This window comes from Condylostylus longicornis, unplaced genomic scaffold, assembly GCF_029603195.1.
Source record: "Condylostylus longicornis isolate FDR11 unplaced genomic scaffold, ASM2960319v2 ptg000223l, whole genome shotgun sequence".
Classification (NCBI taxonomy): Eukaryota; Metazoa; Arthropoda; class Insecta; order Diptera; family Dolichopodidae; genus Condylostylus; species Condylostylus longicornis.
In genome coordinates this window covers 2,785-15,004 of record NW_026578190.1, presented here as the reverse complement: position 1 = coordinate 15,004, position 12,220 = coordinate 2,785, and the positions used below count along the sequence as shown (strand labels likewise).

Genomic DNA, 12,220 nt, shown 5'->3' with positions numbered 1-12,220 from the left:
CTGACATTGAAACTTTTGAGCCCCGAAATAGCTCTATTTTAAGATTTTCTGAAAAAATTTTTGTATAACAAAAGCACGTTTTTCTTTTATACTTTATATTACTAGAGACGCAAACCAACAAATAAAATTACTTTTTATTATTGGAAACACAAACCGAGAACGAGAAATAAATAGTGTTCGAAAATATAATGATCTCACATATTTTAAGTTCGCAAAATCGAAATAAACTTAAATAAATGTCAGCTTTTATGAGACATCAGATGTTTTGTGGCATCTGAATATTAATGCTTCATTTGTTATTGTTTTGAATATTATGTTTCGTCAGCAAGCTTTAAAAAATATACATACAGAATATATGTATGTACGTATGTAATACATTCATATGTACATACATATATTTGAATAAAATTATTATTTTATTTTTGCCCAAACCTTTTCTTTATTTGCAAAATTTATTTCTATATATTACCCCCATGATTTAATAATTATGTTTTTCTATATGCCAAACCCCAGTTTTGAATATTATTCCAATTTTGAATATTATTCCAAGCTTTCTATATGCTTAAAAGAATTAGTTAGGAAGCTTTAAAAGAAATATACATACATATTTATGCACTTAACTATTATAACAATGTTTTTTTGGAAATTTTCTTTAAACTTTTGTAATAATATTTATCTGTTATATATTAAAAAAAATAAAACAAAAAATTTAAACAAAATAAAAAAAAAAATTTAAAATAATCCAGAAAAAGAAAAATACTACAACCCGCTAGGCAAGCATTGATCCAATAACATTCTGGCTATCAGACTACCACGCTACCCACTAGGCTACGCAGTACCTTGAATTTCCCTTTATAATTCTATATTTTGTTCACATTTCGTATAACTCTTCAAAAACCATCCTATTTTACATTATATATATAGCTACTGTTATATATATATAGCTAATAAGGTTTTGTCTTATTAGCTATATAATATAATTATAAAAGCATTAATTTCACCCGCCCTCCCCCTTCACCCCCCTCCCAAGGTGCTTTGTAACCGTTTTTTACAAAATGGTACTACATCCTGGTATAAATATTGTATGTAAATTCATATTTGGAAGTGCGAGTTATAACAAAAAGTGATCACTTTTTTAAGCAAATTGTAATGTTTTAATAAAATCTACATTGTTTTATAATAAGTATGTATGTACCCATTTAGTTATGTATTCTTTCCGCGATCTGTTGCAAAATGTATTAGTAAGCAAAACATAAGTGTACATTAAACTTCTTGACAATATATTTTTAGGACAAAATTTTAAAAGAAAATGTTATTTTATTGTATTAAACTTTTTACAAATAGGGTATTTTCAAAAATATATTTAGAATGGAAACTCGCTGATATTGATTTGTAAGGGAGAAGCTTTTTTAAATTCGTTTTAAACAAAAATAAAATTATCAATAAATTATCAATAAAAAAAAGTTCATCTAGGAAATCGCATTTTTCAGGGCTCGAATCTGGGACTTTTTGCATAGAAATCGTATTCTATACACATAACACTTTACACGTTAGCATTCTTTTTAACTCATTCTACAGTCATGCGTTTTATTCGCATTACTTTAAGAGGACTGACTAAAGAACCTAATTATTTGTTTAATTATGTATTTTTTAGTAATTATTTTTCGGAACTTTTCTTATTTTAAGTTTTATCTTATTATTTATTAAGAAAAAACATATATGTATATTACGGGTGTGTTTTTGAAGAAAAAAAGTAAACTTAAAATATCTCAGCCACAGAATGGAACACAATTTCAAAACTACAGGCATAATACTTGCAAGGCTTGCAATGCAAGCACGCACGACTAGTTTATGATAAATACAAACACAAATACAATAATATTTTTCTTAGAACTTCACATACCACACACTCATAATAAATATATAAGTATGTAATTCAAAAATTTTCCAAAATTTAAAAATTTTTAAAATATTTAAATCATATTCAGTTCATACATATGATTTGATTTTCAAAATTTTTTTTTTTAATAGAACACTTTGTTTTTTTCATTATTTAAATTTTTTTTCATTATTAAATATACTGACATTGCGTTAATATGCACACATTTTATCATAGTATGTGCCAACATTAACACAGATATTTGTTTTTCATTAACAAAAGAAATTATTTACAAATCGAAGAGATTTCTTATTAAAAGTAGCTAAAAAAGTTAATAAAGTTGGTTCAAACTAATGGCTTACTAACTAATTCAATTTTTTCTTATTTCATAGTTAATTCAATTTTTGTCTTATTTTGAATCTTTTACAAAAAGCAAAATTTCATTTAAATTAAAAAAAAAAACAAAATTTACTTATTTTTAATAACAGTGAAATGGCTGGATTTCCGTCAATGTCTGAATGCGTGGCTTGATAGTTCGTGTATCAAGCCACGCATTTGGTTTGAGTTAAAATAATTTTACTTTTGGCTGAAGGCTAAAGCGAAGACCAATAAATATTTATACTGACATACATATATGGTACATTTTTGTCTTAAGTTTTCATTCAATACAAATTAAATTGGCACTTTTGTTAACATTCTATAGTATTTTGTCAACGACAGTGAAAAATTAAAATTGTTCGGAGGCCCAGAAACAGATCATCAATTTCAACGGTTAAATAATTTCTTTTATCACACATAACATCGAACATAAACATCACATCAAATCGAAATTTGGCTTGAAACAAAATTTAATTATAAAATAAAAATCAAATATCAGTTATCATATTACATATTCCTGTATATGTTTTTAATGAAAACGATAAAAATTTTTACATTTTTACAGTAGGCGTGCTTGTGGTACGACTAAAATGCAAATAAAATCTAGGTGCGTCTAGTTCACAATGGATGGCTTCCTGATTTGTGTTCGATCCCAGAGGGACGGCAGTAGGAAAGAACTGGTTGGGTCAATGACCATATATCTTACAATCAAATATGACATGTCCAATATAAAGGCTATAAATGTAGAGACCACGACTATCGGCGAGAGCTTGGCTGAATATTCAGAGAAGTCGCAAGTGGAAAAGAAGGATCACTTATTGAAATTAATGAACCCGTTTGGCAAGTGCTCAAGGGTTGTAAGTGTCACCCTATTAGCGACAGCAGAATCCAGCTTCAATTGGCACCGAAAAAGACAAAGTAGATGCAGTCGTGTGTGAAACAGATGAGGAAGAGTTAGTTAGAGAAACTGATTGGATTTTTAAAACCAAAAGAAACTTAAAGAAGAGAAAAGCTAAAAGTTCACCAGAAATGAACAGCACTAAAGTATTGAGATTTCCGTCAATGAAAAATCCTCAGTTTAAAAAACGTAAATCTCCACCAGTAAAAGTGAGAAATGTAACTAATTACACGCACTTCAAAGAGGAAATTATTGACGTGAAGGTAAACGTGATGAGTAATTATCAACTAAAAATAAATGTTAAAAAAAAAAAATAATTACAGACAATTAATTAAAGCTGTTAATAGAGCCAAATTGGAATCGTCAGAAATCTATGTACATCCATCATGATATTAAGTACATCCTCAGGATATTAATTGTGAACTTATCCAAAGGGATTTAAACACGTAGATTTTATAAATAAAGTTAGAAAATGAAAGAAAATAATGTGAATACTATTAAAAATTTTTGGTGCAGTGGTTATGGCACCGGCCCTTTAACCGAAAGGTCTCGGGTTCAAACCCCGGTCAGGTCACTATAAAAATTATATTCAATATTATTATAACTTAATATACAATACTAATAAATATTATACAAGTAATTTTCAAATAATCGTAATATTCGATATTAAAAAAAAAAAAAAAAAAAACTAAGAAAAATAAACAGTAAATATTAATAACCTCAAATAATTTATATAAATAAAACTACGGCAGGCTAGTCACCTACCTAGTTAAACTCTATAACGCTATGAAACTATTGCATGAGAAATCATGCACTAGCCCTATGCTCCTTCTAGGAGTGAATAAAGGAAAAAAAAAAAACAAAAACTATTAAAAATTTAGTGATGCACCTAAACAGGTCCTGGGTAATCATAAAAGAAACACAAAAATGATATTAATGCTTTTGCATCAAACAAAATAAAAAGGTGTACCAAACTCACAAGTACCTTCCGAAATTGCAAAATATTATCTAAGCAAAAGACCTAGGAAAGGCATGAAAACTAAAGAAATTGACAATAATGCAATGGAAATATTTAAACAAATTCCTAAACAGGATAAAATTTGCCAAGCAGTAAAGATGCCTAAATCGAATAAGGCCCCAGATTTTAATCTCGTTACTGCTGATACATTAAGAAAATTGCCAATGGCCACTGATATTTTTGATGAAAAAGTGATAAATGCTGCATTGAATCTGAGGTATGTTCCTGGTGCTTGAAAGATATTAGTCACCAATGATATTAAAACTTTTTAAGAGATTGTTGCTAACAAGTCTGATGCCGATAATAGAAAATAAGAAATTGATTCCAATTTGATTTTAGAAGAAAGCATGCCAAGTACACAGAATAAGAAGTATTGCAAAAAAGGTGTAAGAAGAAAGTGAATTATGCTCCATAACATTTATGGACGTTACAAAGGTGTTCTACAAGATTTAATACTACATCTTAATATGAAAACTAAAAAAATTGAGTCATATTTATCTGACAGGCTTTTTCGTATCAAACAGGACGAGGAGTACTTTACGCTTTGGGAAATTAGGAATGAAGTGTTTGAGGCAGTATTCTGGTTCCTATATTATACGTGCTTTATACAAGCGGTTTGCCAGATTTAGAGAGTGTTACTGTGGTTAAATTTGCAGATGGTAATATTGGCAGGAGGATATATGTTAATGACAGATACATGGAAAATAAAGCTAACTGAAAGTAAATTTGCATACATGCAAATTTTAAAACAAAATTTTAGTAAATTCACCATAATTGAACTAATCAATCTAAAATACAGCGAAGTACCTAGGTTCGACTGATGCCAAGCTCAGATAAAAAGAACACGTAAAGAAGAAAAGAGTAGAATTAGAAAACAAATATAGAGACCTACGACTGCGGAGCCAATTAAAAGTTATTGGCTGCTAGGTCGTAGGTCTAGATTTACAACAAACAAGAATGAAAGTGTTTATATATAACCAAATGGTAAATCCTATAAGTAGGCTTACAGCTTTGGGGTTGTGATAAGCAAATACACATCAAACATATACAAACTTTTCAGAAGAAGGTCCTTTGTGAAGTTTATTTGCCTTACCGTTTGTAACACTAAGAAATGATGGTCTGAGATATAGACTCAAGTGTATGTTTTTGATCTGCTTCGAATTCTGAGTCGATTTAGCTGATTCATTATAGTAAATGCCAGAGCTCTTTTAAATTGGATATAATTGGAGTTCGGATAGTGGCCATGCAACATTAAAACTTATTTGACTATATCTTAGAAGCTATAAAAGTTATATTATTAAAATTTTTCACAAGCAAATATATAAGGAGGACCGAGTTGTTTGATGAGAGCAGTGGAGATTGCTTGGCTCCTTCTGGTAGCTGTCACACAATTTCAAAAGTTGTTTGGGTATATATCAGAAACTATATAAGCTATGATATTGAAATTTCACACAAGCGAATATATTAGTGAGGCCAATGCGTTTGATAAAATTCGTTGAAATTGCTAGGCTTTTTCTCAATAGTAGTTTGGCCATATCGTAAAAAATATTGAAATCACAGTACTAAAATTTTGCATAAATTAATATGGTAATATGGCAACTTAAAGTCATAGTCAGTCCTATGGTCAGCTATGGCATATTTATTCGCAAATAGGATAACTAATTCGTACGGGTATAACGTTTTTCGTACGTTTTGTTGAAGACCTTTTCCTTCCCTTGTCTTTCTTTCTCTCTCCTTCTCTACATTTAATATTATTTTCCTTCTCCCTTTTTCTCCTTCTTCGCTCCCTCTTCCTTTCCACTTTTCTATCTTCGTCTCCCTCTATTCTTCTCCCAATCTCCTTCATCCTTTTTCTCTAACTTTAATCTTCTTTTCCCCCTCCCTCTTCTTCTATTTTTTAGTTCATCTCCCTCTATCTTTTATCTTGCTTACTCTCCACCTTACTCTATATTTCTCTTTCATCAATTCACCTCAATTCATCTCCTTCTCCCTCCATCTCTTTACCTCTCTCTCTCTTTCTACCGTTCTCTCAAACTCTTTGAGTTTCAATTCCACTTATAAGATTGTATAAACAAAGGACAATTAGAGTTCGAAGGATATTGCATTGTGAAGAGTATTTGTACAAAATTTGAAAGAGATTGAATATTAATAAGTCTGCAAATTTAATTATAAAATTTGACGCAAACAGACATACACGAAAGCAATTTTTCATGTGTAATAAATAGAAAAACAGATACAAACAACTTATAGGAACAATTATCCTCTATTATACAACACTCTTTTTAAAAAAAGTTATACATTTAATATAATAGTAATAAAAACAAAGATTTCGATTTAAGTAATAGTTCAATAGCACAATTGTTTTCTTGGTATTATTTTAATTTTTGAGATTTCTTTGGTATTTTAGTTTATAGTTAGCATTAAATTTACTTATTTATTTATTTATTCATGGTTTGGTTACATGTACATCTTTAATTTTTTAAAGTAAAAACGTTTCAGTCGGTATAAACTGATTGAATTATACCCTGCACCTTTCGTTATTGTATAGCAATTACTCGAACCTGTGAAATCATTCTATAGAAACTTCACGGATATGTCTGACCTATAATTGGGCATCCGACTGCCAAGTTTCATGAATCTGACTTTATAATTTTTCCAAATTTGGAAATGTATGGCATGTACCTGAACCTGTCAAGCAATTCCATCAAAACTCCACAAATATATATGATCTATAATCGGACACACAACTGCCAAGTTTCATGAATCTGACTTTATTATTTTTCCAAATATTAAGAATAAGCTTTTAGACTTGTAAGGGAGCTACTCGAACATGTCAAACAATTCCACCAAAACTTCAGAAATATATCTGACCTATAACTCGACACACAACTGCCAAGTTTCATTAATCTGACTTTATTATTTTTCCAAATATTTAAAATAAGCTTTTGGAGTTGTATGGCAGGTACCCGAACCTGTCAAGCAATTCCGCTAAAACTTCACAAATATATCTGATCTATAATCGGATACACAACTGCCAAGTTTCATGAATGCGACTCTATTATTTTTCCAAATATTTAAAATAAGCTTTTAGACTTGTATGGGAGCTACTCGAACCTGTCAAGTAATTCCACCAAAACTTCAGAAATATATGTGGCCTATAACTCGACACACAATTGCCAAGTTTCATGAATCTGACTTTATTATTTTTCCGAATATAAAAAATTTTCTGTTGGAGTTGTATTGCAGCCACCCGAACCGGTGCGGCTATCCCATTATAATTTTTAGAGCATGTGTAGAATATAATTGGACACACGTATACAAAACTTTTTATTTATAGCTTTATTAGTTTTTGAAATATTTAAAATAAATTCTTTGAGTTGTATGGCAGCTCCCCGAACCCGTTCTCCGAATTAGTCCAATAACAATAGGGTTCGTCCTTGGCACAAAAGAAAAAACTTGTGAAAGTTTGGTGTCGATTGCATTATTCGTTTTTGAGTTATCGTGCGATCGGACGGACGGACGGACGGACGGACATGTCTAAATCGACTCAGAATTTTACGCTGAGCAAGAATATATATATATGTCCATACCGCAGATGACTCCTTCAAGTAGTTACAAACTCCATACCAAAGTTAATATACCCTTCACGAAGTGCTTGATTATGGTCGGAACAAATGTTAACAATTGTAATAAGTATGTCAATAGCTAAAAAATTAAATTATTCTCTATTAGTAAAAAACCTAAAATTTTAAGTGGAGATAGTATTTTTATACTCTGCACGTGAAGGGTATATTAACTTTGGTATGGGGGTTGTAACTACTTGAAGGAGTCATCTGCGATATGGACATATATATGTATATATTCTTGCTCAGCCTCAAATTCTGCGTCGATTTAGGCATGTCTGTCCGTCCGATCGCACGATAACTCAAAAACGAATAACGCAATCGACACGAACCTTTCACAAGTTTTTTCTTTTGTGCCAAGGACGAACACTATTGTTATTGGACTAATTCGAACAACAGTTTCGGGTACCTGCCATACAGCTCAAAGAGTTTATTTTAAATATTTCAAATACAAATAAAGCTATAAATGTAAAATTTTGTATACATGTGTCCAATTATATTCTACACATGCTCTAAAAATTATAATGGGATAGCTGCACCGGTTCGGATGGCTGCCATACAACTCCAACAGCAAATTTTTTATATTCGCAAAATAATAAAGTCAGATTCATGAAACTTGGCAGTCATGTGTCCAATATAGGTCAAATACATTTCTGAAGTTCTAGAGGAATTGCTTTACAGGTTCGGGTACCTGCCATGCAACTCCAAAAGCTAATATTAAATATTTGGAAAAATAATAAAGTGAGATTCATGAAACTTGGCAGTTGTGTGTCGTGTTAAAGGTCAAATATATTTCTGAAATTTTGGTGGAATTGGTTGACAGGTTCGAATAGCTCCCATACAAGTCTAAAAGCTTATTTTAAATATTTGGAAAAAGAATAAAGTCAGATTCATGAAACTTGGCAGTTGTGTGTCCGATTATAGATCAGATATATTTGTGAAGTTTTGATGGAATTGCTTGACAGGTTCAGATACTTGCCATGCAATTCCAAAAGCTAATTTTAAATATTTGAAAAAATTAAAAAGTCAGATTCATGAAACTTGGCAGTCGGATGTCCAATTATAGGTCAGACATATCCGTGAAGTTTCTATAGAATGATTTCACAGGTTCGAGTAATTGCTACACAATAACGAAAGGTGTAGGGTATAATTCAATCGGTTTATACCGACTGAAACGTTTTTACTTGTTTTAAATTAATCTTCAATGCTAATATTATGTTAATTTTTATGAGGAAACGTTAAAAAACTATTTTAAACATTAATTCTGAGTTATTTTCTTTTGTGGTATTTTTTCTTTATGTTTCTGTTGTTTAGAATTTGCTTAATGTTATCTTTTAAACTATTCAAAATTACATAACTGTAGATTATAAATATTACTATATTATTATATTAATATATTGTAATATTAATATTAATATATTGTAAATATTTGAAAATTAAATAAATAATAGAAATACTCAAATGCAAACTCGAGTTAAAAATAGCAATACTAGGAATGTCCGTCCATTAACGTGAGCTGTTCGCAATTGCATTTATAGGGATATCTTTTTAGGGAAAAATTAATAAAAATTTGCAAAATAAAATAAATATCATTTTTATTATTTAGAAAACAACATCAATTAATTTTAAAACTATCATTTGATATATGTGTAAAATTATTTGATAAGATTAAGTGTAGTAAGTAAGTGTAAAAGAAAAAAACTTTAAACTACGTGATAACTCAAGACCAATTTAAATTTGCAAATGAAAATAAACAAAAAATGTATAAGTAGACTTGTATAATCCATAATGACTTTTCTTATATAAAATTATTTACTGAAGTGTAATACTTTTGTATATGAAATTATATTTTAATTTAAGGATATAGAAAATAATACAAATAATTTTTTTTCGAAAAATCCTTCGGATCTATCTTTATATTTTAGGTGAGATTTGTTCACATATAGGTGTACGCTGTAAAGCATTCAATAACATTGTTCATTTTGTTTCAAAACTCAGAAATTTTCAAAAACTTATTTAAAATTGATCGGCAAAAATTTTTGCAACAAAACTTAATAATTAAAGCCGTTTTTTTGGTATAACACTAATTAGTTGAATTTTTTCTTTTTGGTTTTGATAATCTGATTTATTATACCTTTTCGTGGAACGAAATTGGGCATATACAGTAGCATGCGAAAAAATAGCAGCATGGTGAAACATTCTGCGTTAAAAAATTCCAATTTAATATAAAACCCACATGTTAAGTAGTATACATTTTTGTTTTTATAATAATAATTTAATTTCAATATAACAAAAAACACAAAATATATCAGTCTAAGGACAATAGTCTCATAAAAATTGAAAAATAATGTTTAAAAAAATTTCGCGTACTTTCGGGTATATTTGATATTTGAAATAGTAATAAGTTATTTGGTATGATATGTCCTATTGCGTTAACCACAAATATACATAAATGAAAAAATTGTACTCACCAAAGCCAAATTTATAAAATATTTCTTCAACTTGAATCATTTGAGTTTTTTCTGGAATCAAAAGTTCTAAAGATTGTGAATTCTTCTTAACATTAAGATTTTCAGGTAAACTTGCATCTTGGAATATTTCATTTCTTGGACCTGCAAAGTCAGCAAGTAAATCTTCAGACGAAATAAACTTTTCATTATCATTTCTTTTGGGAGAACCATATCCTGAATTATTTCGAAAATCATTTTGATCATCATTGTATTTCATTTTTTGTGTCATAGTGTTTAATGAGTTTTTTAAGTCGCCTTCCTGCTCTTTCAATATATTATCATCATTTTTATTAATGGAATTTTCTAGACTTTTCAAACAAAACTTGTTTTCATTAAAAATGATATCATTGTGCGGATCTATAAGTTTATTATCAACCTCTTTAACATTAAGCTGGGACGAGTGATTGTTGTCGTTAATATTATCCGGAATTTTACAATTGAATTCAATATCATTCACCTTTTCGCATACTTTAATATCATCTTGAAAGTGTTGTTTTATATAGTTAATATTATAGTGATCAACAAGATGATTTCCATAATCATTCTCAGAAGATTGTAATATTGAGGTGCTATTTAATTCATTTTCTTCGTTTTTCGTAGCAGCTATTCTATATACCGTATGGTTTTCTAAAGTGGCGCCATTTTTACGATAACTCAAATCCTCATCATCATTTTTGGAAGCAGTATCGACAGATTGATGATTCGTAGAATTCATACTTTTACTTAAAAAAAAAGTTAAAATTTCTTTTAGAAATATTTCTTTTAAAATTATTTAAAATATAGTTTTGAAATATGTAAATTTGTATCTTAATTTTTTTTTTCAAAAGTCAATAAAATTTTATCAAAATTTAAATTTTTTCGTACATATTAAAATATAATTGATTCAAATATTTTTAGTTCAAAAAATATTCTGACTTTAATAATAAAAGTCTTTAGAACAATAATTTTTCATGATCCTGCGCTCATTTAATACAACATAAACGAAGGAAAAGTAGGACGGTAAAAATAGTGACAAAAGGGATAACGTTTGAAAAGCAAATCTTTTTTGATTTCAGCAGTATTTCGTTTTTTAAAATTTCACTAGTATCAATATTTAGTCAATTTTTCCATTTATATAATTTTTTTCTGAAGTGATTTTAAAATATTCTTTAAATAGAAAAAAACTAATGTAAATCTCTATAGGTTGTCCTTTAAACTCACCTGTAGGTTCTTAAGCGTTTTTCTTGTAAGTCCTTATAAGTTGAATATATATTAGTTAATAAAATTTTCGTATATGCATAATTATAAGCTTACTGGTATTAATTCACATGCATGAGTACATGGAAGCTTATATTTTGTATCTTAAAAAGCTGAAGCAGAAAGCTTCGTGGAAAAATATTCTAAATATCCATTCCTATATATTCATGTATATACATATATTAACGTTCTGAGTCTGTGCAATTTTTTATTTTTTTTTAAAGTACATAATTTAAAAATGTTACGCTAATCGACAAATTATATTACATCATTTGCAGAATTTTTATAAAAAATCTTTTTTTTTTTCTTGTAATTTAACGATTCTGTAAGGATTAAAAATGGGAAAAATATGCAAAATTTGTATTTGAAAAATCCCTGTTCCTTTTGTGTAAGTACATAAATATACTCTGCTAATTAGTGGGTTGCCAACTTCCTTTATCTTTAATACTAAAAGTAGTATTTCGTAAATACTAGGTAACCCGATATTCTGATTAGTATTGTGTAACAATGGGCCTCGCTAGTGCTCTATTTGAAAATTTCATAACAGTAAACTTTAAATTGGTCAAATGAGAAAACCAACCAAAATATTATTAGAATATATCCAGTTTAATATAGAGTGGTGCCGCTCCATTTGTTATCTATTTTCTCACTTAGGGTTAATGACAACAGAGTGATTGT

At 28.9% G+C, this 12,220-nt stretch overlaps 1 protein-coding gene across 3 annotated transcripts in view; it reads right to left on the bottom strand.

Annotated features, from left to right (window-relative positions):
• LOC129616479 (reticulon-3-like) overlaps nt 1-11,653 on the bottom strand; it is a 149,840-nt gene extending 138,187 nt beyond the window's left edge. The window contains exons 1-2 of one of the 3 annotated variants that reach the window (XM_055532129.1): nt 11,507-11,653; nt 10,268-11,028 (exon numbers count right to left, since the gene is read on the bottom strand). In XM_055532129.1, coding sequence (XP_055388104.1) covers nt 10,268-11,021 — 754 coding nt within the window. In that variant the 5' untranslated portion in view covers nt 11,022-11,028; nt 11,507-11,653. Of the gene's footprint in view, nt 1-10,267; nt 11,029-11,170; nt 11,307-11,506 lie in introns of those variants that run through there. The other 2 variants (XM_055532127.1, XM_055532128.1) reach the window with 2 other exon arrangements.
• Between the last annotated feature and the right edge of the window lie 567 nt (nt 11,654-12,220).